The sequence below is a fragment of the Ictidomys tridecemlineatus genome, chromosome 12 (assembly GCF_052094955.1).
Source record: "Ictidomys tridecemlineatus isolate mIctTri1 chromosome 12, mIctTri1.hap1, whole genome shotgun sequence".
In the NCBI taxonomy this organism is placed as follows: Eukaryota; Metazoa; Chordata; class Mammalia; order Rodentia; family Sciuridae; genus Ictidomys; species Ictidomys tridecemlineatus.
In genome coordinates this window covers 34,143,478-34,170,000 of record NC_135488.1, presented here as the reverse complement: position 1 = coordinate 34,170,000, position 26,523 = coordinate 34,143,478, and the positions used below count along the sequence as shown (strand labels likewise).

At 55.1% G+C, this 26,523-nt stretch overlaps 1 protein-coding gene and 1 long non-coding RNA gene across 3 annotated transcripts in view; one reads left to right on the top strand and one right to left on the bottom strand.

Annotated features, from left to right (window-relative positions):
• Positions 1 to 19,875, bottom strand: part of Mal (mal, T cell differentiation protein (MAL blood group)) — a 24,617-nt gene extending 4,742 nt beyond the window's left edge. The window contains exons 1-3 of the mRNA XM_078028397.1: positions 19,667 to 19,875; positions 1,621 to 1,788; positions 403 to 528 (exon numbers count right to left, since the gene is read on the bottom strand). Coding sequence (XP_077884523.1) covers positions 403 to 528; positions 1,621 to 1,788; positions 19,667 to 19,759 — 387 coding nt within the window. The 5' untranslated portion in view covers positions 19,760 to 19,875. The remainder of the gene's footprint in view (positions 1 to 402; positions 529 to 1,620; positions 1,789 to 19,666) is intronic.
• On the top strand, positions 19,867 to 26,523 carry LOC120891205 (uncharacterized). Of its 2 annotated transcripts, XR_005735581.2 has the most exons (3): positions 19,867 to 20,107; positions 24,603 to 24,984; positions 25,071 to 26,523. It is a non-coding gene; the product is annotated as an uncharacterized LOC120891205 (long non-coding RNA). The 2 variants fall into 2 exon arrangements; XR_005735580.2 differs by having other exon boundaries at positions 19,867 to 24,984.

Here is a 26,523-nt window from a genome sequence, read left to right as displayed (position 1 = left end):
ATCCCATTAAAAGAAAACCTGTCCCTGATCTTAGTGTCCGTGTCCCTGAATGTCTGCTTCAGTGGACAACCCTCGGGAGGGCCAGGGTCAGAAGGCCCAAGTGTCCAGACACACTGCTCCAAACTGGTGCCAAGGTCACGAGTGGCACAGCACCTGGCCACAGAGAACACAGGTTCGCTCTGCCCTGCATAGGTACCCAGGTCATGGGGTTTTGAGAGGGTTAAATAAGATGGTGCAGGATCCATCAGACACTAGGGGCGCTCAGACGCCTGCACTCCAGGCCTGGCCACCGGGGTGCCTTGGGCTTAGCACTCCCTTCTCAGGGCACAGCCTCCGCTGCACCTAGGGGGCACACAGCAAGAGCTGCTTGTGCGCATGCGCCTGCTGGCCGGCGGGACTCACCACGGCCGCGATGTTCTCGCGGTAGTGCTTGTAGATGAAGCCGTCCTGCATGGAGATGGTGGCCAGGGCTTCCAGGACGGAGGCGCTGAGGTAGAACAGGGCGGCGACGCACTGGTAGGCTGCGTCCTGGGAGTCAGAAGGGGCAGGCATCAGAGGGATGGAAGGGAAAGAGTCCAGGACACAGCGTCTCTCCCCACACTTGTCCTCATCTGGCCTGGCTCAGGTCCCTTGCAATCCACGGCTGCTTCCTCTGACTCCTACCCGCCAGTCCCCAGCCTGTCTCCTCACAGAGGTGGTGTGACCAGTGCAGCCCAGGGGAGCCGAAGTCCCTCATCTTGGGGACCCAGAAAGCACTGAGATGAAGGGTCCCTGCTTGCCCTGCAGGTGGCGCCAGCAGGAGGTGGGGACAGCTTGGAGTCTAATAGGTGGAAGCTGGCTCAGGGCCTGAGATGTGCATAGTGGTCACAGACCTGGCTCGAACACGGCCTCCTTGACCAGTGAGAGGACAAGGCCATTTCCATTGTTCTGTTTTTTCCCATTTTGTTGGGTTTATTTATTTATTTTTTCTGTTCCTGGCATATTTCAAAGCAAAAGAGTTGAAACGCTGCTGTTTTTAGTTGTAATTTAGCAGAGATTTCAAGAGTCCAAGCAGGAGGCCTCTTGAGAGTGGGCGCCTGGGCCCTCTCTGGTGGGCAGGTATCCAGTATGAGGGTGCTGCTGGTCTCCAGGGCCTCACAGTGGATCTTACACAGAAGAAAGGCCACATGCCATTTGTGTTCCCAGATCCTTTCTGTCAGCCCTGTGTAGAAGCCAGTGGCAGGGGAGCCCTGCAGCACATGTGGTCTGGCCACTGGGGAGCCATGGCAGGGGCCAGCCTCCGGGACCCTGCTCCCCAAGGTGAAGGCAGCCCTCCTGGTAACAGAGGTGCAGGTGGATGGGGAGGGGTGGGGCCGTGGTTATGGGTGAACAGTGGTCACGGGAGAGGAAGCTGAGCAGCCCAAGAGGACATCGACCAGCAGCACAGACATCGACCTCTGCTTCCACCTCAAGCTTCCTAGCTGCGGGAGCCCTGGCTGCTGGCTGAGGCTGGGCCAGCTCGGCCTTGGAATGTGCCAGGAGATGTCTCCAGGGCAGCCCCACCATGTCCCAAGAAGCCAGTTTCCCAGGGCAAAGGCCCAACTCTCCCGCCTCCCACCAAAGCCCTCAGCTGGCACTCACCAGGGTGATCCAGGACGTCTCCCCACCGTGGGCGCCAATGATGTACAGGACAAGCAGGGCAGTGGTGGCCACAAAGCAGAACACGGACACAAACATCACCCAGCCCTGGATCAGGGGTATGGGCACCAGGGAGGATGCGATCAGGATCCATACCAGGCCCCCGAAGATCTGCAGAGAGGAGCAGGAGTGGGGTCAGACCAGAGGGGTACACAGCCCCCAGTGCACAGCCGCAGGGGGGGTCTTGGGGTGCAGAAACACAGGAAGGAGACCAAGACAACTGGGTGGGCATATTCCTTGCCAAAAAATGACCCTTTCATCCCCCAAAGTCCTGGACTAGGTCTCCAACCTCAGTCTTTTCAGTCACCCTCAATATGGCTTTCCTTTATTTTTTTAAAATACAGTTTAATTTTTTTTTTTTTTAGTAGTAAGCCTTATATCACATTAACAGGCCCGGCATCGTCAGACACACTTGACAAATATTAGCTCAGTTAGCTCTCACAACAACACTGGTGGAGGAAGACCCATGTAGAGAGGACATGGACATAATTTGTCATTTCTAAAAAGAACTTAACATCATTCAGCACTGTCACGAGAAGGCTGTCCTGAGAGTCTGTCCTCACTTACATGGCTATGAAAATGTCCTTTCTTTTATGAAATACTTACAATCAGTCGATTCTTCTGATCTTGGCAAAGCAAATCAGCTGCACTATGTTACTGGGTTTTGTTGTTGTTTTGTTTTAAGATTTGACCCCTTCCACCTCCAAGTTCAGGAAGTGCTCTGTTGGAGCTGGGGTTGGAATGGAGAGGGTCCAGTTCAGTCCTGTCTCCTTGGATGGCCAAGGACAGGTGTGAAGGCTGCACACCCTGAGGTTAGCCAGGGGGCACCCCAGCTGATGTCCCCGGGGTCGGTGAGCTATTTTCAGAAGGGAGCACGGGGACAGAGCAGAGGCCCTAACATCCTCAGTGACCCCACGCTGGGGCTGCCTCTACCTCTCCTTGATCCTCTTTACCCCAGTGGCCATCAGCCCAGCCTCATCCGCCTGACTCCCTCCAGGTGAGGCCTGGACTAGGACACGGTGGGGGTGGCTCTGGAGGTGGAGGTCTCCAAGGACCTGCGGAGTGTGGCACCGTCTCAGCACCCGGGCCGAGTTCCCAGTCCTCCATCCCCTGCAGTGACAACCCACATGGTGCCTTGACCCCATCTTGTGGACCTGCTGCCCACCTGCTAGGTAAGAGGTACCACCGTCTCCACAGTGTCCTCCGAGCCTCTTGGCTGGGGATCATCAGGGACAGTCACATTGGGTAGAAAAATCAGTGCAATAAAGTATCTGGGTTCATCAACACGAAGTTGTTCTGAATGAACCAGATGTGGGCGTCCCCCTCCCTGATGACACGCAGCAGGGCCAGTGGCACACACTGGACACCCTAAAAAATGAAAGTCCACTGGGCATGGTGGCACATGCTAGTAATCCCAGTGGCTCGGGAGGCGGAGGCAGGAGGATCATGATGAATTCAGAGCCATCCTCAGCAGTGGCGAGGTGCTAAGCAACTCAGTGAGACCTGTCTCTAAATAAAAATACAGACAGGGCTGAGATGGGGCTCAGGGGTCGAGTGCCTCTGGGTTCAACCCTGGTAACTCCCCACAAAGAAGTGAGAATCCTCCAACCACCTGGGAGAGGGTGTGTGCAGTTTTTTTATCATTGTGTTGAAGATTGACCAGACGACTCGGCCTCTTCCTCAAAGGCACTGACCCAGGGACATGAGCAGGTCAATGGGTGTGCAGGACAGGGATGAGGAGGAGAGGGAGGAAGGCATGGAGGAAGGAGAGTTGGTCAGGCATGTCCAGCTTGTGGGCAGAGAGAGGCATCGGCCTGGGACCCCCTCTAGTTCTGGTCACCTGTGCCCATCTGAGGAGCTGGATCTAAGGTTCCTTGTCCATATGCTCCCGGGGGTCCTGCACATCTCCTTGGGCCTCAGCTTGAGCAGAAGTGTACCTGGTTGGTGGTGACATGGCCCTTTCCCCAACCAGGGGATGGTGGGAAGGAAGTCCCCCTTGCATGTAGCTGCTGACTCCTGGGGGCCCTAGGAGAACCACTGGCTATTCCTCCTGGGTTAATGGGCCTCGGTGTTCTGGTGAGTGGTCACAGCTAGACTCAAGTGCCTCATGAACTATAACCCCCGAAGGAGCACCTTGGGTCACCCATGGTGGGCGAGCACTCCTTTATGGACCTGTGGGACCCTTGGGACTGAGGTGCTCATGGTGGCCAGTGGACTTGGCATTGAGGAACACTGTCGCTCTCTGGGGGTTTTCTGATTCACGTAAGAAGGATGCAGCGTGGAGCTGGGTGCCTGGGCTTCCCCTGAAGCACCGGCAGGCAAAGATGAATTGGATCGTGGCTTGTTTTTATGTTTATGGTGGCAATATTGTAATTGTGGCTGAATCAACTGTAAAATACGTTCAAGGTCACTTGGCCCCCAGGTGGCACCTGGAAACGGCACAGTCGGAAAGGGCACTCAGCTCCTGGTGTGCAGAGTCAATTCAATTCACCTCTTACAACCAGATTCTTCCCTGTGTGGCCTGAGGTAGGAATGGGGGTCGGCAGTCAAGGGCAGGACAAATGCCTGGAGATCAGAGCGGGGGCCCTGCTCCACGTGCTCACCCAGGTCTCACACATGCTGGTCGCCAGCTCTGGCTCTGAGCTTCCAGCAGCCACACAGAAGGAACTTGGGGATGGAGCCAGACCTGCCTTGGGTCTGCTTCCCAGCCTGGCAAAGGCGATGTCCCAGCCTCCTGGGGAATGCACCGTCCCTGTCACTCCAGCTCTCTCTCTCTCTCTTGCACACAGATGCAAGATCCTGGAATCCACGATCTGAACCTCTGTCCACAGCTGTCCATAGACCAAAGCCCAGATTGGGCTCAGCCCCAGCCCCCAGCCCCTGGGCAGACCACAGGACTCTGCCCTACCTCATTTAACAAATGGGCCCTTATAGATTGGGTTTTTCCTTTGCATGGTTTATCTATAGTAGGTTTCATAGTAAGAGTGTGAAAGAAAGTTTCTCTCTTTTTTTTGAGGGGGGTACTGGGGATTGAACTTGGGGGCACTTGACCACAGAGCCACATCCCCAGCCCTATTTTGTATTTTATTTGGAGACAGGGCCTCATGGAGTTGATCAGCGCCTCACTTTTGTTGAGGCTGGCTTTGAACAATTGATCCTCTTGCCTCAGCCTCCCGAGCTGCTGGGATTACAGGCAGGTGCCACCACGCCTGGCAAAAGTCGCTTTCTTTAGATAGCTTTAAAGAGAAGAGTTTTGCATACGGCAGGGCCCACCCATTACAGTTGTCCAGGTCAGTGGGCTTCACACAGCCAGATACACGCAGCCCGGGCTGCCCTGTGTCTCCCTAAGCAGCTACTAATCTACCTTCTGTCTACAGAGTTCGCTATTCCGAACTTTTGCACGAGCGGAATCACAGGGGAACATCTTGCAGGTCATCCTTTGTGCCCTTCACTGCCCTGGCCAGAAGGTGCCCAGGGTATGGACAGCTGGCCAGCCACTGCCACAGGGTGGAGCTCAGGGACCAGAGGGGCGAGGGCAGAACAGCCTGAGGGGAGTAGCAGGAGGAAGGCAGCAGGCGAGGCAGGGCCCAGGAGAGGCCTCCGTGCCCTTCTTCATCCCTCTGCTTGTGACAGAGATGAGTCCTGTCCAGCCTCGCCCTGGACTAGTCCCCTTCCCCTGAGCAGAGCCCTTTGCTGCTCTTCCCTCTGTGCGGGTCCCCTGCAGAAGCTCTTTGGCAGCGGCCACAGCTGTGGTGAGCAAAGGCTCCTCCCTCTGCTATGGCCCCGGGGCCTCCGCATCCCACAGGGTCCACTGGACATGCGAGGGGCTCCGCAGGAGCAGGAGGCTGTGGCAAGTGGCCCAGCCTCCACTTTCTCTGCCACCAGGCAAGTGGCAGAAGTCTTCCCACGGTGTGGGCTGATGTGAACTGGCTGAAACTGTGGACGTGAGTGTGAAGCGTCTGGCACTGTGCCCGGCACCACCCAATAACTGGGATAAGGCACTGCCCACCCCGGAGGCCAGCAGCCCATCAGAGACAGATGCGTGAGCAGCAGCCATGTTCATCTGCCCCTCCCCACCCCTGCAGGTTCCACATCTGCAGATCCCACCAGCCACACACCTAAACTATTAAGAAAAATAGCTGGTGGTGGTGCACACCTGGAATCCCAGCAGCTGGGGAGGCTGAGGCAGGAGGATGGCAAGTTCCAGACCAGCCTCAGCAACTGAGCAAGACTCTGTCTAAAAATAAAAATAAAAGGGCTGGAGACGTGGCTCATGGGTAAAACACCCCTCAGTTCTATCCCCATATGTCACCCCACCTAAAAAATTCAGAAAAGTAATTTCATCTATAATGAATATGGTAGGGGCTATTTTTTCTTGTCACTATTCCCCATATAATATGGTATAACAACCAGGAACACAGCATTTACGTTGTATTAGAAAACAGAACTCCCGCAGATAGGATTTAAAGTATACAGAGGATGCAAATACCATGCCATTTTATACAGGGACTTGAGCATCCCCGGATTTGGGTAGCTGAGTGGGGAGGGGTGTCTTGGAACCAATCCCTGACAGCACAGAGGGGCACGTGTGTAAGGAAGGTGGACAACCCAGCCCTGGATGGCAAAGCAGTCTGACCTGGTGCATGGTATCCATTGACTCTTTTTTTGGTGCCAGGGATTGAACCCAGGGACACTAGGCCATTGAGCCACATCCCCGCCCTTTTTACTTCTGACTTTGAGACAAGGTCTCACTGAGTTGCTTAGAGCCTCTCTAAGTTCCTGAGGCTGGTTTGAACTCAAGATCCTCCTGCTTCAGCCTCCTGAGTGGCTGGGATTACAGGCTTGCGCCCAGCTCCATGACTTTTTAAAAATAATTTTTTAAAAAAAATGATGTTGATAGACCTTTATTTTATTCATTTATTTCTGTGCGGTGCTGAGAATTGAACTCAGGGCCTCACACGTGCTAGGCAAGTGCTCTACCACCGAGCCACAACCGCAGTCCCTCCATTGATTCTTGAAAGAAGTGGACTGGGCTGATCAGCAGGCCAAAGGGTGACGGAGCAGCTCTCCAGGGCGAGGAGGAGTGTGTGCCCAGCCCAGAGGGTGCTGAAGCTAATGCAGGACCTCCCCATGACCGGGGAGCCCAGCACGAGGTGGGGACACGGGGCGGCAGGAGATGGGCTCAAATCGGGGTGAGCGTGGAGAGCGGAGGTGCGGCGTGACTCAGGGGAGCCGGCGCCCACCCCTCTCCGCCTACTAAGTGGGCAGAGAGCAAACAGAGAGCAGGCGCAGCACCCACACCCGGCAGATAAGGCACTCGTGGGCAGTGAGCAAGCCATTCCTGCCTGGCCTCAGGACCCGATGGCCAAATATTTGTCAAGAGCAAGGGGTAGGTGAGGGGTCAAGCATCTCCCTTTGTAAAGAAAGCTCCGGGCAACTTGCAGCTGCCAGGGGGTGAACGCTCAGAGGCAAGTGTTTTGAAAACGTTACTCACCCAAGCAGAGGCACTGCCCGGTGTCTGCTCACCCGCGTTAAAGTCCAGACAAGTCCCGTCACCTGTGACCTGCACCCCTTCACCATCCCTCCTAACAGGACAGTGCAGCTTCTAGCAGCCGTCACAGGTAGAGCTCTCTATGTGGACATCCCGGTGGATTCTGTCCCCAGCTTCCAGCTGTGGTCCCCAGTCCTGACTCAGCATCTCATCAGCTGGGACACCTTAAAAAAAAATGTGGTGCCCAGCACCATGCCCAGGGCTGACTCAAGCAGAGAGAAGCAGGGCTCAGGCCCAGGAGCAGAGGACCCGGCTCTTTGCTCAGGGCCTGGAAACACATTTTCATAACATCAGGCTCCTGGTGATGTTCTGGTAACTCCAGCCAAACAGAAGAGGAGACGGGTGCTTCCTGAGTGCCCTGCTTTCCAGGGAGGCCTGAGCTCGCCTCCGCAGCTCTGCGTACCTCTCTGTGCAAAATATCACCCTAAAATTTCCTCTCTTCCTGTTTTGATCTCTATCTTGCCTTGAACATGAGACTAGCTTGTCCCTGTGTGTCCTCTAACTGCCAGGACACAGAGTCACTGTGAATGGGGGAGCCGTGCGGGTTCTTGGAGGTGCCTCCCTGCCCTGGTATTTGGGGGATGGAAATCACCTTCTTTAATTCAGTCCGGGGTTGGATGCAGGGCAGAGCTGAAGTTCTGTAAGAACCAGGGACCACGTGCAAAACTCTACAAGATGTTTTCAAAGATTAAAAAAAAAAATCCCCTAAAGAGATAAGTGTTTGAGGGAACTCTCTCTATGTGACCCTCAGGAAGATTCTTTTTCTTTCTGAATTAACCCATGGGAAGTATACTAGAGTGGGTAAGGGGGCGGACTCCAGAGACCAAGTTAGCAAGTTTGTATCTCAGCTGTGTTGACCCTGGGCAAGTTCCTTAACCTCTCTGTTCCCTTATCTAAAATATAGTGATGATGATAATCATGGAAGCTGAGAACCAGTACAAGTGAGAGTTCTACGTGCTTATAACCATTGTCACAGACGAAGCAAAGTGTCACCTGTGGCCAGGTGGAAAGCCCAGGGGTCTATGATCTCTATAACTCTCCACTTCCAAACTTGCTGAGGGCTGAAATTTAATAATTACCTCCAAAGCATCAAAAAGTGCAAAACACACAATCTCCCACAAACTGAAAGCTGAGAAAAATTCATCTGCCTCTGCAGAAGGAAACGGGTCAGGCGTGAAGACAGAGGGAGGCCTTTCTCCTAACAATGAGCCTCAGTCCCACCAGGGGAAAGGAATTCTCTAGCACATTCTCGAGATTCATCTGCAGCTTCCTTTGCCTGTGTGGCTGAAAGGGCTCTTCATCCTCGTCCCCAGCGCTTCCCTGCAGGCCTTGGTGACTGAGGTCCATGCCAGGGGCTTGCTGGAATTCTCTGGATGCTTCCCAGGCGGGGCTCACTGGACCCTGTCAAGGTCTCTGCAGCAGAGACTCCTCCCCAGCAGGACAGGCCAAGACCTCAACCAAAGCCGATCCCCACGCCTGGCTCTCCACCCCACCCTGGGAGCCCCCTGCAGGCAAATGCCACCAGAGTGAGAAGCAAGAGGCACTGGCCACAGCACTCAGGCCCTGCACCCAATGCTGAGCCATGCTGCCATTGGGCCAATAGGCAAAAATCATGTCCCCAGGGAGGGAAAAGAGAGATAGTCTCGCCAGATGCGTGGCACGTGTGGACGATCCAGGCTGCCTGGGGCTCTGGGCCCGGGGAAGGGAGCTCTCCTGAGACCTCCAGGAAGAGCAGCCCCAACCCGCCGCCAACTCTGCTCTCACCCAACTAGTTTATCAGTCAAGGGTTATTTCAGCGCCAGGGGGAGGTATGTGTGGGCGGTTTGTCCAGCACAATCACTGTGTGCTCTAGGAGAGGCCAGCGGCCTCACCAGCTCCAAGGGCGATGGCTCACGAATCCTCCTGCGTGTTCTGTGGAAGACGGATGGTTTTCTTCTGTGAGTGTGCATGCGTGTGTGATTTTGATGTGTGAGTTGTGCATGTGTGGGCATGTGAGCTGATTTGTGCATCTGTGGGTGTTGGGCATATGTGTGTACCCACGTGTGCATGCATTCTTGTGTGCAGAGGCTGGTTAAAGAGGAGCCACCATGGAGGAGGGACATGGCCTCACAGGATGACAGACTCTGAGACCAGGGTGAATGCAGGGCACCAGGTCACAGAAGAACACAAAAAGGGGAAAAACAAGACCCCTAAACAGCGAGGCCTTCCCAAGGCCCTTGGCCTGCCCCGCCATGATAGGTCCAGAGGGAGGCTGGGGGCCTCTCTCCCTGTTGGGAGGGAGGCTGAGAGGGCAGGAAGCAGACACCACAGGTTTCTCTAATCCTTGGGAAGCCCACCTCCCAGGTGTGGAGGCACAGGTCTCCTGACTAGTCCGGGCAGGCCTCCTTCACCCTGCCACTCAGTCATGCACTGGACAGACTCCAGAGTGACCACAGTGAGCCCTGGGGACAGGCACACCCAGGGAGATAAGCCTTATTCAATGACACACACGGAGGGCGGGCCTGCCTCCTTCCTCTCCTCTGCAGACTCGCTGCTGGTCCCCACAGGAGCAGCACTGGGTGCACCAAGGGTAGATTCAGGCTTTGGTGAAAGTGTCAGGGCCCCAGAAGGACCGGCAAGATGCTCTGCCCGGGACAGGAGCAGAGTCCAGGGATCTGCACTGCTGCCCTGTCCCTGATGCTGATCCCATGGGAGGGACCTGGGGAGGAGGTCAGGTAGCTCTGTGTAGAGAACCCCCTCTCCCTCTGCCCTCTGGAAAGGCAGGTTATTGGGGGTCTGACCTCTGGGCTGCCCCTGGGACGAGCCCTGAGCGTGCTCAGGAGGCCACCGAGCTCAGCTTACCTGTGCCAGGGGCTCCCTCCTCCGACCCCTTTGGTTCCAGGCTCCTTCCTTTCATGGGGGGGACCCATCATGCCATTATCCCTCCCAGGTAGGCTTAGACCGTGTCCCTTTATCCAATCTGAAGTGGACAGCAGGACTTGGGGGATTTGGGTCTGTTTGTAAAGAAGGCAGGTAGAGACTTGGAATTCCAAAAAACGGGGGCCAAGTTCAGGCCTGCAGTTGATATTAACAGGTGACCGTCCTGGGCAGATCCCCGTCCAGACCTGCACCTCCACCCAGCCTCCAGCCCCTGGGAAGCCTGTCCCCGGGCACCAGCCACCACAGAACAGACGACAGCTGACTTCACAGCCACCCCCCAGCACTAGCTACAGGACATTCACTAGCTCCCAAGTGAATCAAAATGCCTCTCGGATCCAGGTCCTCATTTGGATGGAAAATTTCGCCTGCCACACCTCTACCCGCCGGCTTCAGCCAACAAGATAAACAGAAACCCGGAGTTTCCGTGAAAAACACAGGGTAAGCCACCTGGAAAAGACAAAATCAGTGGAAACACTAGACCAGAAAGCTGCAGCTTCAGTGCAAGAAAAACCAAAGGTATCGACAGGAGTCACCAAGCCGGCTGGAAATGTGGCCAGCAAACACACAGGACAGTGTGCGCAGCCCTGGGGGACACTGCCCACTGGCCCGGGCGCTCTTCCTGAGGGTCCCAGGAATACCCTCTTGGAGATTGGTGACCGATGTCGGTTGCACCCCTCTGTCTGCCCTTGAGGCCAAGGACTCCTCTTATGACCTGTAAATGTTGGCCAGGTGGGAGACTGGGTGGAGGGAACCGTGGGGCTGGCCTGCAGGGCCACCTCTGGCAAAGGAGCCTCCCCCCGGCCCCCATGGCAGTGGATATGAGTGAATGCTGGGGTGGATTTCGGGGGCATCTGGAGACCCACCACGGGTGGTTCCCTTCCTGCCAGGCCCCTAGATCTGACCACGCCTGACAGGGAAGGCAAGGGGGGAGGTGAGGGCAGGTTCTGTGCCAGGGCAAGCCCCTCCCAGAGAAGATGCCTGTCCAGACAGGCCCTGCACTGCCACCCGGGACAAGTCACTTTGGAAAGGCTAATCCCTGCCCGCGGTAATGGGTTCCTACACCTGGGGACAGGTGCAGCCATCAGTCTGACACCGGGAACCACAATGCTGCCCCACCCATCCCGCACCAGTCTGGCCGAGTGGCACACAGAGCAGCCCAGCAAGCGCCCGGTCACCGATGCAGAGAAGACAAGATGGGGCAGCCACTGTGCCTTCTCTTCAGCTGCCCCATCAGGCTGGCCAGGATGGCCCTCGGCCCAGCTGTCCCCTCTCAGTGCAAGAAGGACCACTGGGAAGGTTCTATAGAAAGTGGTATCTGAATGGGACAGGGGACAGAAAGAACAAGCTGAGTGTCCTCCAAAGCCCCACCAATCCCAAACCTCACCCCACCTTGCCTCGCACACTTGGCCCTGAGAGTGGCACACAGGGGCACCTGAGGTGCCAGGTGGTGGTGGTTGGGCAGGTTGACCAATGATCCCAGAGCACTCTGGCTGGACTGAGGGAGTCCTAAGACCCACAGGGGGGTGGCTCCCTTCCTGCCACACTCCTAACCTAACTGTGCCTGACCTGTAGCCAGGAGCTGCAGGATGCATCATCCTCCTGGTCTTGTTCTGTGCAAATCACTCCGTGATGTTCACACAATGACAGACTCGCCCATGGAAGGGTTTCTCAGAACGTACAACTGTCCTCCCACAACTGTCCAAGAACCCCACCATAGTCCTTGAGGTGGGGCTACTACAGCGCCATTTTATTGGCATGGAAACTGATGCACCCATTGCCTGCATGCAGACAAGCTGGCCTCAGAGCCCAGGGTCACCCAGGGTCACCTGTCGGTCACCTAGGGTCCCACCGGCAGTTTACCAAGAAATTGCCCAGAATATTGGCATCAAGGAGAGAGACCAGCCCCCTTGTCCTCCCTGGCTGGCAGCCGCCAGGGCGTCTGGACAGGAAGGGCAGGCAGAGGAGGTGGCTCCAGGAAGCTGGCTTCTCCCTGCCCTACCCTCCACCTGGACAATGAGCCTCGGTCAACTCCCGGCCTTGGAAGGAAAGGAGTAGTACCTCACCCCTCATCTGCAGGCGCAGGGTTCCTGTCCCGGGACGCAGTCTTGACCCCTCACCCGCCCCCCCCATGGGCCAGGGATGTCATCTTCCTCCCTTTCTTGGGGTGCTCACCCCTCACAGCCCCTCTAGGGACCTTCCAGAGTCAATCCAGCAGCTTCACGGGGACCTCAGTGTCTCTCCCAGTGTGTCCTGGACACCCTCACAGGAATCTGAATTTCAGGTCAACTGAGAGTGGCCGTGTCACCCCACCTCCCTCCTCCTTCTGTCCATGTGTGTGAGCCCATCATGGTTGGTGACAAGCTTTCCTTTAACTTGCTACATGTTCTCCCCAGGCCCAGGGCCTCACTGCATTAAGACGACTCCACGCTAGGGGGTGTGTGGTCCCACAGGGACATCCATGAGGAAGCAGCGGGGGCACCCTGAGACCCAGAATGCTAGAGAACCCTGGGTGGTGCGTCTCTACCCTGGGACAGCCTGGGGCAGCTGGAGGCCCAGCAGGCGCTCTGGAAGCCAGGCCTCACCACCAGAATGTAGAGGCATCTTGGACCCACCATGATGCAACACCAACAGAGACCTACTCCATTCTCCATGCTCCTCAGAACCACCTAAAACCAGAGGAGTCAGCCACATGACCTGGGTTTCCTACTTCAAGGCCATGGGTCACTGCTACCACCATCCTCACACCCATCCACACCAGGGGACACCTGCAGGAGGATCTCTCCCGCCATTGCCTGTCCCTGGAGACTGTGGGCCCAAAGTGCCATGTCCAGGGACTGATGGTTCAGGAGGCCCCAGACTGGCTCGAGTCAAGGTAGAAAGCACCCAGACCCTCCTGCTGGGCAGAGCGGAATCCATCAGAATCAGCCCCCAGCCCCTATCTCAACACGGGCTGGCCCTAGGTGGCCCTGTCCCAGCCCCTTCTCTTAGGGAGGATGCTCTGGGCCCAGAGCAAAGCCCAGCCCTTCCTGAGGTCCTGAGAACTGGCGTGGACCGGCAGCACCACTGCTCTCGCAGTCTCCTGGCTGGTGTAGTGGGTGGAGATGCCAATGGTCACCCTCTGTCCCTGGCCATCTGAAACTTGAGCGCTCTCCTCCTGGCAGCAGCATCCCGGGTCCTCCCACTCTCTCCTGAGAGCGGTCAGCAGAGGGGGTGCCTCTGTTCCCCCACAGCCAGGGCCTGTGGGGTGACTTGGGGAAAGCATTAAGGCAACCTGTGGAAGTGTCGCTGGGCCGTGGGGCAGCAAGCAGGCAATCCCACGGTGGCCACACTGAGTTTCCAGAGAACAGCTCGAAGTCCCTGACTCCTGATCAAAGCAGGCCTCGGGTTCTTGAAAAACTAGAAAAGTCACTTCTCAAAGCCAAGATCACCCCTCACCCCGCCCCCAGCACCAGAGACCTCTGTCTATAATTCTCCTTCCTTCAGCAAAGACGTAGGAAGGAGAAAGTCGGGCAGCACGGGACTGTACCCCTCCCTGAATAGCCCCATCGAGGGGCCCACGACAGAGGCCAAAGACCCCGGGCTGGGAGCCAGCGGATGCAGCAGGAAAGGTCATCCCATCTGCTGTCCTGTGCTGTCCAAGTAGGGCCAGGCCCACTCCCTGGGGACCACAGGCCAGGCTCCTGGCTGAGGCCACCGGAAAATTTCTCCTGGGACAGAGAATCCATGCCCTGGACCCATGAGAACCCCAAAACACCTTTTGAAAAAGCCTGAGGGGTGGTCTGGGGGCAGATGACCACTCCCACTGAACCCTGAACCCGTGTGTGTGTGTGTGTGTGTGTGTGTGTGTGTGTGTGTGTGTGTGTGGCGGGGTGCGGAGCTTATCACTTGCAGATTCTGGGGCCTAGTGACTCAGAACCTGCTGAATGTGTTTTTGATTAGGGCGGTGGTGTACTGGTCAGCTTCCCGTGGCTCTGAGTTTCACTCCCTGCAGGGAGAGAAGGAACCCAAGCCCTGCCCAGGGTCCTTTCTAGAAGACAAAGTCCCTCTCAGGTGCCTGGATGGGACAGACTTGCCATCACAGTAGGATGTGCTCCAGGGACCCTGGGGACCCAGTGACCTGGGCAAGATTATCCTTCTATGAGCCTCAATTTCCCCCCAGTTCTGAAAATTAGGTTTCATGATTGGGCGTCTCGTCTCCTAGGAGTCAGGCTGCCTGTTCAATGAAGCCGGAGTGTGGACCACCCAAGGGAACTCTGCCATCACCCCGCAACCCCATCCTGGCTCTGTGGGGCGCCTCTTCCCCAGACGGAGGAGCATCCAAGACTTGTCTGGTCACTCTCAAGTAATAGCAAGACCCTCTTCGCTTTGGGTCACAAAACAGCTCTGGTTTTAGTAATTACCTTAGAAATTAAAGCTGCAAACCAATTCCATGGCTCCCCTATCCCTCCTCCACCCCCAAACACGGGCTGGCTTTCACCCATGGACGGCTGACCGCGCCTGTTCTGTGTGCTCCTGGGGCATGCCGGGAGGGGAAACACCCACCCGGGGTGGAATTCCTAGCACACTCTCATCCAAGAATGGTTCTCCCCATTCTTTCTTTGCCAGCCTGCCTACAGGGGAGGAGGGAGGTGGGTCAAGGGTCTTGGCAGTGTCCCCAGGGACGTCCTTCCCACGTCCTGAAAGGGTGGAGGTCTCTTCTCTCAGAGCACTTTGTGGGAGAAGTGGCCTCCTGGGGTCTTGGCATTCCATGGGAGCCTCCTACCGGGCAGTGGCGGTCTGGGGTTCATGGCGGCCCTGGCTGGAAAGGGAGGAGAAGAGAAAGCAGACACTGTGGCTCCGAAAAGAAGCGTCCTCAGTGGGTAGGGACTTTTTTTTCTTGCAGGGGAGGAGGCCATAAGCAAGGCCTGGACATCTCACCCCTGGGATCCAGGGGGATGCCATGACCCCACTGCCTGGGGGGGTGCTTGGAAAGATGGGGGCACGCTGAGGGGCTGGGCCTGCTTCCCACTTCCTGTGAGGACCTTGTAGCCTTCAGAGTCAGGAGCTCTGGGATAGGGGTGCTGAGCCAGGGGGAGCTTGCCAGGCCCACCCCTGCCTGCTCCAGTGGGCAGTCCCCTGCCGTGGGAGTGGACTGCAGCTTCACCCTGCCTGGCCCCAGACATCTGCACCTCCCAGGCTATTGGGATGTCAGGCCTGAGAAACTGAACCGTGACTCATCATCGGCTCGATGCACTACAAAATTAAAAAATAATGAAGCGTTTCACATGCGACGGGTGAGCGAAAATTACAAAGTCTGACGCTACCAGAGGGGGACAAGGATGAAGAACAATGGGGACTTTCATAGGCTGCCTGAAAGAGTCAGAGAAGGTCCAGGTCTAGCCTGAAGCTTATTTATATAGTTTTTTTGGGGGGGAGAGGGTTCTTTATAAATTAATTCAAAATTAGGCAGAGTCTTGGAAGGAGCCTGGGCAGGTGGAGGTGCTGAGCTTTCTACTAAGTCCCCTGCTGGGGTGGGTGAACAGGGATAACTCTTGGGGACTGTGGATACGTAACACCTGGGAAAACAGATTGTGTGCCCTCTGACCCAGCGAGCTATATCCTCCCTGCATTCCCAGAAAAATTCCTGCAGCAATTACAAGAAGGGTCTTGCCAGTGTTGTACACAACAGCTAAAAGTGGCAAACCAGAAATAGCCAAAATGTCCATCAAGAGAAGAATCCATAAAGAGCATCAACATGTGTAAACCTCAAAACATCATGTTGCAGGGTTTGTGCAGGATGCTGCTGTCATTAACAACACCAGGCTCATTGTCATAGTGCAGCCTGATGAGCTTCACCTTCAGCCTAGGGATATCCCTGAGGAAGAAGGAAGGAGAGAACAAGGTAACAAGGGGCCCTCTAGCAGGCTTAGACACCATCGTATAAGCTGTTTCCTTAACACTAAGAAACAAGGCAAAGCATTAGGCTTTGACAATTATTATTGTACGAAGAACTGAATCCAGGGTACTTTACCACTGAGCTGCATCCCCAGCCATTTCTGTGTTTGTTATGAGACAGGGTCTTGCTGAGTTGCCCAGATTGACCTCAAGCTTATGATCCTCCTACTTCATCCTCCTGGGTTGCTGAGATGATCAGCAGGAACTCCCGCGCCTGGCCAAACCCAGTCATCTTAAATCAGCCAGTTGAGTGGTGTTCAACATGTTCCTAGTGTGGTGTAGCCATTGCTTCTATCTAATTGCTCCCCAATTCCCACCTCCCTGAGTTCCTGAAAAACCACCAGGATGTGTTCTGTCTCTACAGATTTACCTCTTTGGGATACTTTATATAAATAGAATCTTACAATCTGTGACCCTTTCACTCTGAATACAGATTTTTCCCTTCCTTCCTTCCTTCCTTCCTTCCTTCCTTCCTCCTTCCTTCCTTCCTTCCTTCCTTCCTTCCTTCCTTCCTTCCTTCCTTCCTTCCTTCCTTTCTACCAGGAATTGAACACAGAGGCACTTAAACACTGAGCCACATCCCCAGCCCTTTTTGATATTTTATTTAGAGACAGGTTCCCACTGGGTCCTTTAGGGCCTCCCTAAATTGCTAAGCCCGGCTCTGAACTTGCCTTAGACTCTGGGGATTACGGGTGTGTGCTACCACACCCGGCTTCTGCATACAGTTTTCAAGGGTTCCAGACAAGAGCTGCTTTCAAGGTTGATCAATTCTGTAAGATGAATCAGAAATGCATTCCTTACAATTACTGGATAATTTTCCACAGTAGGGATCTATCCTAAGTCGTTTATCCAATTCATCCATTGATGGGCACCTGGACTGTTGGCCCCTATGGGTCATTGCGGATAGGGCTGCTAGGAACACATGTGTACATGTACTTATTTGAGTCCCTGGTCTGAATCCTGTGGTTAGGTATGTAGGGGTGGAATTGCTGGGTCCTAGGGTATTTTTTGAGGAACCACCAAACTGTTTTCCACGGTGTCTGAACTCTTATATTTTCAGAAACAATGCACAAGAGTTCCAATATTTTTCCATGCCCCAATCAACCCTGTTATTTTCCACTTTCTTTTTGTTTGGAAGTTTTATTGAAGGCCTTGCTACTGGACCCATTTAAACCAGAACAGCCAGCCTAATGGTGTGAAGCAATATGCCCCATGGCTTCCATCCCATTCCCCTAGTGACTAACATGGCAGAGTATAATGTGTGTTTGTGTGTCTGTTCAAGTCATTTGCCCATTTTCTAGTTGGGGTTTTTGTCTTTTTGTTGAGTTGCTTCATAGTCCACAATTTAAGGAAACCCTCCCAGGGGCAGCAGGTGCCTCTCAGACCCTTTTCTTCTCTACTCCTTCCTCACATCAAAACACACACAGCTCCATGTGCATCATCCATGCAGAGGAAAACCTGAAGGGTTAGTGTGCACCTCTTCTCCACCCCCGACAGCAGCGACCCCGCCTCTAACACAGAAAGCAAGAAAGAAACTCAGAGGAAGAGTAAGACACCCAGGGCCTCCAGGGAAGTGACAGCTACAGGGGGAGAATACAGAAGTGGAAGAGAAGCAATTTCTAAGACAGCTGACAGGGAAATGGTATGAACCAAGGGAATTTATTCATTCTAGAAACTTCTACTTCTGGTAGGTGATAAAACCAGGCTAGAGGAGTAAGTTTAACAGAAGGTTCTCAGATTTGCACCCCCCCCCCAACTTTGACCAAAGATGGCGGTGATGGGTTGGCTGGGACCCTCCTCCCCACTCCCCTACAGATTAGATCTTGCTGCCTGGCTGGGCTGTTCCTACCCTCAGGGGCACTCCTGCCCCCCTGCTGAGCCTCTAAGAGGAGGCCAGGGAGCCCTGGGAGGTTGTCCCTTCTGGGAAGTCAGGGCAAACCATTTGCCTTCACTGAGTTCCATAGGGCTTTGAAGACTCTCAGTCACTCACAGGACATTCAAGAGACACTAAGACCTTTTTTGTTGACAAGCCTCTCTGCCCATCACATCGCACCAGGAGACATGATTTCTTAGGGTTGCAAAGCTCTGCCTTTGTAAAGACCTGAAGGGAGGACTCACTCCTTAGTCCCAGGTTCCAGACAAGACCTGCTCATTTTCAGAAGTCCAACCTTGCACAGACAGGAGATGGGAAAGAGAAGCTCCCAGAGGAACCTCATGAAGGAGGAAAACCCAGTGGGTATTCTCAGGCCTAGGCCAGATAGAAGGGGATTCCTGTACGGAATCCATGTGCCTGGTGCTGTTGGGGGTTTTGCCAGATAACCTGGAAGGTGGAAAATCCCCAGGTGGCCCCAGAGCCAGCTAAAGACCCCTCAGAACTTGAGCAACCCCCTCCCAACTTGGGGCCTGGCTGTCCCTGTCTATAAATAGTGGGGCTGGGCTCAATGGTGTCCAAGATTTCTTTTAAATATTATTTCCATGGTTCTGGCTATGCCCAGGATGCGAAGTCAATCTGGATGAATGATATCCCTGCCACGGAGCAACTGGGTTTCCCATGGCCCCTCTTCCAAGTCCTTCAAGGATGACACTGCCTCCTCTCTTCTATGTAAACACCTCCCACCATCAGACAAGAAGCTGGGGTCCTGCTCTGAACCTTTCAGCTTCCCACACTGTCCTCTTTAACCAAGCCTCTGGCTTCTGCACCGGGTGGTACACACAGGAAAAGGTCTCCCCACCTGCCAACCACACCCACAGAATTAGTAAAGCACACGCCCCCCCCCCCAAATAAAGCACCAGAGGCCCCCAGGGAGTTGTTGCCGCTGGGGATCTAAAGCCTGGCGACACAGTGACACCTCACCGGGAACCCACAGTGAAAAGATCTTTGCTGCAGCCACAGGGGCTCAGTCCCTTCAGCGCAAGGCGGGACCAGCCGCAGGTGCTGAGCCTTCTCCAGCCCTCAAGGTCAGCCAAGCCGTGGGGACTGGCTCCCCCCCCTCCAGGGGAGAATGACTACGGAGCAAACGCTGGCCTCTATTTTCCTAATTCCAGGTCAAATTTGTCTCACATACATTCATTCGTCGGAAACTTTTAAGAGTCCAGAAGAGAATAATTCGGATTCAGTTTCTCTTAATCTCTAAACTTCGGTCGGCAATACTAAGGTTTCTATTGCTGATCTCTTTCTTTTCTTTATTTAAACAAAACCTTGTCCTTTGAAAAACTCTAGGCATCCTTACAAGGACTTGGTCCGACCACAGGGCAAAGAGCGGGGTGAGCTTTCCCTGCACAGCCAGGCAGAGCAAACTGGGCGCGCCGGCCTGAAGACCCAGCGCAACGAGACCCCGCCAGGCTTGCTCCCAGCATCTGACCTGGGGTGCGAACTGTCATTGGTCTAGAAGGGAACAAAAGACTGGGCGGTGGGAAGGATTTTCTGAGGGTGGCCCCCTCACCCTGTCCGCGCTACCTTGACGCTCCGGGGACCCGCGCAGCTTCCAGCTTGGGCCCGGATAGCTGCGCAGTGCAGCGACAGAGCGGCCGCTCCAGCCATCCCGTCCCCTCCCGGCCCTGGGACAGGGCGCGCGCGCCACTCACAAACTCAAAGACGAAGAGTAAGTCTGGGAAGGTGGCGAAGACCGAGAAGCCACTGGGCAGGGAGCTGCCACCCGAAGCCGCTGCGGGAGCCATGCCGGCGAGCTGGCGTCGGCCTCGGGACTGGACGCGCGCGGCTGCGGCTCCGGCTGCTTGCTGACCACTCGCTTGCTGGCGAAGCCCAGTGGCCGGGCACCTCCGCGCGCGGGTTAAGAGCTGGGGCGTCCGGGGCATCAGAGGGCGGAGCCCCAGGCCTGCCCCGCCCCCGCCCCACCAGGGGACCTGGTCAGGGCGCCGCAGGCGCAGCCCAGAAACACACCCAGGGCACTCTGCGGACTAGCGGAGCCAGGTACCGGGACCTGATGCCCGCGTTCCACCCAGGGCTGCCACCTCTCTGCCGAGAGCAGGATCCGTGGGGCGCTTCGAGCTTTGCGCGCCTTGCAGGTGATCGCAATCCTTTGAGAATGATGGCCACCAATAGTCTGGTCTCTTAATCCTCCCCTAAGGGACCCCTCGGGTCACTATTGCTTTAACTCTTTAGTTGGGTCTCCATCTTTCCGCTGGGTGCTTTAATGTGCAAGACCTCCGCGTCCTGGTTCACGGTGGGCGGGTTCCCGGGCCACTCTAACCTGCTGGGTCTGCCTGGGAGTCTCTGAGATGGCTCTGGCCATGGATAGATCCCTTCTTGGGTGGTGGGAACCCAGCAAGGGGAACCTCGCACCCGCCCCGCCCTGGTCCTCTTGATGCAGCCGCTGTGTCTGAGTGAGGGCAGGGCTTGCTCTCACCTGCAGCGGTGCTGGGCAGGGCCACAGTGAATTCCCGCGGCAAGAAGGAGCATTGATAGAGATTGGAGTGGGACGACCACGCACCCCACCCCAAGAGCTTTGACTCTGTTGACCCTCGGGTTGTTTTATGTTTTTATCGTTTGTTCGTTGTTTTGCATTTTTTCTTAACAATTTTGAAATTCTTATTTGCTTTTATTTTTAAACAAGCATCACACTCCCCTAGTTGCCCATTTAATTTATTATTCTCAGTATCACTGCCGAGTTTCCTTTACAACCTGATAACCCAAGGCATGCCAGGAGGCAGTGGCATCAGCTTTCAACTCACACCCTACCTGTACCCAGGGTCACTTCCCCCTCTAGCAGCTCTGCTCCCTTTCCAGCTGCTAGAGAAAGAGGAAAGGAAATTCCTTCACTTGTTTTCCAAAGCAAATGCCCTCTCCCTTGACTTATGAAAGGGACCCGGCATTTGAAATGAGAAAGTCCCATTCTGCCTTGGTGAGCCTCTTCCGGGTCTTCCACCTTGGTGTCTTGGAACTGGCAGGACCTCTTTGGCTATGAGGGGCTGCAGGGTTTTCTGGGGCCCTCCCCTCTTGTCCTCACTTACGCTGGGCGTCTTCCAGCTTGTAAAGTGGACCTCATGACTCCCAAGAGAACATTTTCCTCCCAAGGAAACTGTAGACAATCCTGAAAGCCAAGTGGCCACAGAAAGTCACCCAGGGCACAGGATGACCATAACCCTCCAGCAAATCCGGCCAGAGTGGCTTAGCAATTTCTCTGTGGTTTTTACTAATTGGAAACTCACACAAAGCTCCTTCCCACTCAATACTCAATTAGCTGTGTTTTGGTTTGGTTTGTTATTTCACTACCTCTTTCAACCCTTTATTGCTAAAGTCCTTCATGCTTGGGCCAGTGACTTTGGGGGAAAACCTGGTTCCTGGTGCACCCCACGAAGGCTCCAAAGAGCCAGCCCTCCCTGGGTAAGGTATGGGTGGAGGAGTCTCTGCAAGACACTACAGAGGATTAGGAGGGCTCCTGGGTCCAGGACAGGAGGCTTGTCCTTATCTGGTGACCCTTCATTTCACCTGGAGTCCTTTGCCTGATGTTCACCTTCTTTTCCAAACTCGAAACACTCTGGAATGTCTCCTGTCCCCATCCCCACCGCCATTTCCATCCCTGATGCAGTATATCCTTGGCAGTCAACCAGGGACCCAGCCCTGTGTTCTGTTCTCAGTAAATATTTCCCACTATCAGAAGGCCCCAGTCTCATCTGGGCCAGGTGCCCAGAGAAGAAGTGGAACAACCCGGGTTGAACATAAAGAGCACTGGCCAGTCCAGATGGGCCTCTTCATTTGACAGCAAAGCCTACCCAGGAAGTTCTGGGCCCCTCCTGATGATTTGGGAGGTTTGTATTTGTAAGAAGTCTAGGAACTTGGTTTCCAGCAGGATATGAAAAAAAAGACCCACTTCAGCCAGCAATTCTCTGCAGGGGCCTGAGTCTTCCCAATAGCACAATGGGTGTGAATGCTGTGGGTCTGGTGTGAATCTGGGCTTCCTCAAATTATTTGATGGCCTAGGGCAGGTTTCTACCAAGTAGAAACTGGAGGTCATGATTGCTGTGCAGCTGAGTCAGGAAAAGGTCACCTCCAGCTTACGTGTGGGTAGGGAGGGAACAGATGGGAAAGTGGGATGTGTTCAGGGAAAGACTCATGGGGTAGGAATTGCCGATGAATAGCAGCAGAGGCAATTTGGTTTTGAGATCAGTAAGAGGACTCCCTCTTTATGGATGAGGTAACAACCTCAGAAAGGTTAGGCAGCTGCTTAGTGGAACTCAGCCTTGAACCTGAGGCTGCCGACCTCCAAAGCTGCAAGCACTTGATTGAAACCATGCTTGAGATGGGCAGATGCCCGTCAAATGCCAAGCTCCATACATCATCAGGTGTGGCTCTGGCCCTTGCTCCCTAGAGCATCTATATGCTGCTGAAGGCCCTGGGACCTTCCTTCCCCTGACAGGGGACACAGGAAGGTGGGGTCATTTCTTCCTGGTACAGGTGAGAAAGCTGGGAACATGCCTGCTTCAGAGCTACCCAGAGCAGTGAGTTAATTTCCACGGATGGCATGAGACTCTGAGGACCCCTGCTGGGAGGATGGGGTAATGCAGCCACAGCTGGCTTGACCCTAGATGTGGAGAGGAGACAGCTTTACCAGGGCCTAAGCACCCAGCTCTGCCACAGCTACTTAGCCCACGTGATCTCGTTTGGTCCCAGAGTCTCTCTGGTGGGTATCACCCCACCATCCAGGCTCAGAGTGGGTGGTAGTATGTCCAGGTCACGTGGTGGCCAAGCAAAGCTGTCCTCTTGAATCTAGCAGGCAGGCTGCCCCACTCCTCTGTGTGCCCACTGTACAAAGCCACAGACTTGAAAACTAGAAGTGGCAGTTGTTCACCAGAGAGCTGTCCTCTGTTGTGTGCCCTGCCACCACTAGGGACAATGAGCCGCAGAGACGCTCTTTCTTCTTTCCCAGCCTCCCTGGCCTCGTGCTGTCTAGTGCTCTGGGATTCTGAGCACAGAGCTGGGCTGGCATCGTCTGGGAGTCTCCAGGAAGAAGGCAAGTCCTTCTCCTCTGGAAAGTTCCACCTGAAAGGGATGTCACACTCGTGTTGGTGGATACTTGGCCAGGCCCCTCTTTGGCTGGCTGGGTCTGCACTGGGCCCTTTCCCTGTCACCATAGGCCAAGTACCAAGGGGTGGCATCTTAGTCTGTTCAGGCTGTTGTCACAAACTGGGGAAGTTATAAACAACAAAGATTCAAGTCCAGTCGAGGCACTGGCAGATTTTTCTGGGGAGACCCACTCTCTGGTTCTTCTCTCTGATGGTACCTTCTTGCTCTCTGAGGGGTCTCTGGCCTCTTTTACAAGGGCACTCGTCCATCCTCGGGAAGGGGGTCCTCCCTGTGAGCTTATTACTTCCCAAAGGCCCCCCTCCTGATAGCACCACCTTAGGGGTTAAATTTCTACACATAAATTTTTTGGGGACACAACATTCAGACCAAAGCAGCTGGCACAGAGACTAATCCTTCCGCAGTAAGTTGAGGTGGGAGCAGTTTGCAGCAGAGTCCCCACTTCTGGGCACTTCTAGGGTGGCAACTGTGTTCCTGCCCTGCAGATGCAAACTGAATAGAGGTCCCCAGCCTGCATTCCCTCATGAGTCCAAGTTCAGTTTGCGCTGGGCAAAGAGGAGCCCATAGAGGAGGGTGGACATCACCGTGGCCTTTATGAAGTACATTCTGGGATCCAGACATAATAAATGTGTGCTGATGTTTTGTGCTGGATGTGGGGTCGGGGAGCCCCAAGAGCATCCACCAGCATAGCCTGTCCTGGCTTAGGGCTGGGTGCTCGAGGAAGGAAGTGCCCTATAGCTGCTGGGTGGGGGCAAACCAGGTGGTAGGGAGAGAGGTTTCTGATACAGGAACAGACAGCCCCTGGGCCCTCATCTCCTGGGGTTCCGGGGGCACACGGTGTCTCATGCTACACACCTGAAAGATTACATAAGGACACCAATAGGTAGAGTCAAGCCAGGCAGTGGAGAGGAGAGAAGGCAAACGTGAGCAGATGGGAGTCCAGGGCAGAGGAAGAACTGCGGCCAGGGCTGGTGCTGGCCGCAGGCTGCACTGAATTGGGGTGTGCAGAGGACAGGGAGAAGGGTTGTCAGGCCCGGGCAAGGGTGCAGAAGCTGGGGAGCAGGAAGCCCTTGACCCATGTCAGGGGCAGGGTAGCTGCTGAGCAGGGCTGGAAAGAACTGGGCGGTTCTGGGCACAGGGAAAAGAGTCAAAAGTCCTCGGGCAGGAAGCACAGGTGGCACTGTGTGGCTTCCCTCCAGCTAACCCAAGGGCAGCTGTCGCAGCTCCTGCCTGCTAGGAGACGGTCCTCTCTGCCCAGGGAGGGGGCCCAGCACCTCTGCATGGCAGCTCAGCACCCGCCCAGCAAGTTGCACCAGGAATTTGGCCCAAGTTGACTGAAACCTCAGGAAACGTGAACTCCACAGAGCAGGCGGGGCCAGTGGGTCCTGGGAATGCAGTCTTAGCAGGTTCGGGGCTGGGCGGGGGCTCCTTTTCTTGAGGTTTCACTAACAACACCCTCAGATAGCCTTTGCCACACAGCAGGCCTCCTGAGACGCCCAGCTGGCTGCTGAGAAAATACCAGAAGTGAGCAGCCGCGCCCCAGAACCAGCCTGACCCCGGGCTTCTCCTTCTCAAGCGTGTACTTGGGCCTTTCTCTAAAACCCTCTGGCTCTGGAACTGACCCCCTCATGCGTGGCCAGGAGCCCACCTTCTAGAGAGACCATGTCGCCCTTCGACAGTGGGGGACCTCTGACCTCGCCCTCCTGCCACCGATGGTGACCGTGGACACTCTTGGACTGTAGATTTTTATTGAGTGTTCCTGTTTTCTGTTGGAAAAAATACTCCCATGCTTGGAAAGCAGCAGAAGAGCACTGGACTGGTGCCCACCCTTCTTCCAAATCAGGGCAACTGTCTCATCTCTGTAGGTGGTGGTTGTTGTTGTTATTATTATTATTTTAGAATTCATGTAGAGATGGATTCGTTCATTCTCTGAACTTCTATTTCCAGGAAGTGATACGTCCATTCATTCAGCCTCCAGGTGAAGACCCTCCAAAGTTGACTGAGCACAGGCCACCAGGCTGGGCATGGAGGTGCCTTGGGAGCCTGGGAGGTGACAGCAGGGCCAGCGCACCACAGGCATTTCAGGGTGGGGGCCGTGGAACCCTGGCGGAGGCTGGGGGAGTGCCCCTTTGGGGAGGTGCCAATGTTTCCTCAGTCCTGAATCAACTTGGAACAGAGTTCAAAGAGGTGGTACCAGCCCAGAGGTCCCTGAGTTGACCCACCGGCCCTGGAGATGTGGAATGGCATGAGATCAGAAAACAGTAAAACCATAAATCTCAACCAAAGCAGAATCCAAACTTGCTGCAAAGGAATGGAATGTTCTCCTGGGCGCGAGCAGGAGCTTGCTCCCTGGTCTCTGGACGCCCAGTCTGAGCGCACAGGGAGGGCAGTGCGTGCTCAGTAAAGGACAGGGAGAGAGGGAGGGGCCCGGAGGGAGGGACAGAGGGGAAAGCAGGCAAGGGAAGCCCATGACCCCTCGGGGTTTCCTAACCTCCTCACTCTTGTCACCAAGTGTGTTCCTTAGTGATTGCTCCTGACACAACAAATAGGTCAGTTCTCCCAGCTCTAGGGCCTAAAGAGGCAGGAAGAGCTCCCGGCTGCCCCGGGGCTTGTTCTGTGGCTCAAAGCAGCCGAGCTTGAAAGGAAGGGAGGGCCTCATCCTGACCCCCTGGATGGCAGAGGAGGCCTCCAGAGGTGCACCCCAGAGGCTCATGGGAGTGGAAGCCCAGGAGGTGGGGGGGGGGGCTACAAGGAGAAGGGCTGGGGCCTCAGCTGACCAGCCATTACACCACCGAGGTGATTCAGACCCACCACCTCTGCCTCACCTTCCAGATCCTGCACCCCCTAGACTCTCTGCACCCCCAGACCCTGCACTCCTCAGACTCTGTACCCACAGACCCTGTACCCCCTAGACTCTGTACCCCCAGACTCTGCAATCCCAGACCCTGCACCCCCTAGACTCTGCACCCCCAGATCCTGCACTCTTCAGACTGTGCACCCCCAGACCCTGTACCCCCTAGACCCCACTATCTTCCCAAACCAGCAGTTCCCAGATCTCCTCACTTCTCAGATCCATCAAGTCCCCAAATTCCTTAAAAAATTGGAGAGACCAGATCCCTGGCCCCAGCAGATCCCCTGAGCATGTCACCTCTCCCCACCGTGTCCAATCCACTCAGCTCAGGACAGTCACCAGACCCAGGACCTCTGTGTCTGCACCAGGGGACACCCTGCGGGGGGGTGGGGGTGGAAGACAGTAGACATCTAGATACTGGCAGGAAGGTGGCAGGAGAGTGTCCCTGGGAGGTGAAGAGAGGAAGTCACAGGCCAATATATAAATATAACCCTTTTTTTCTCTTTAAAAAAATAAATAAAAGCTTATACATTCTTGGCTAAATAAGCA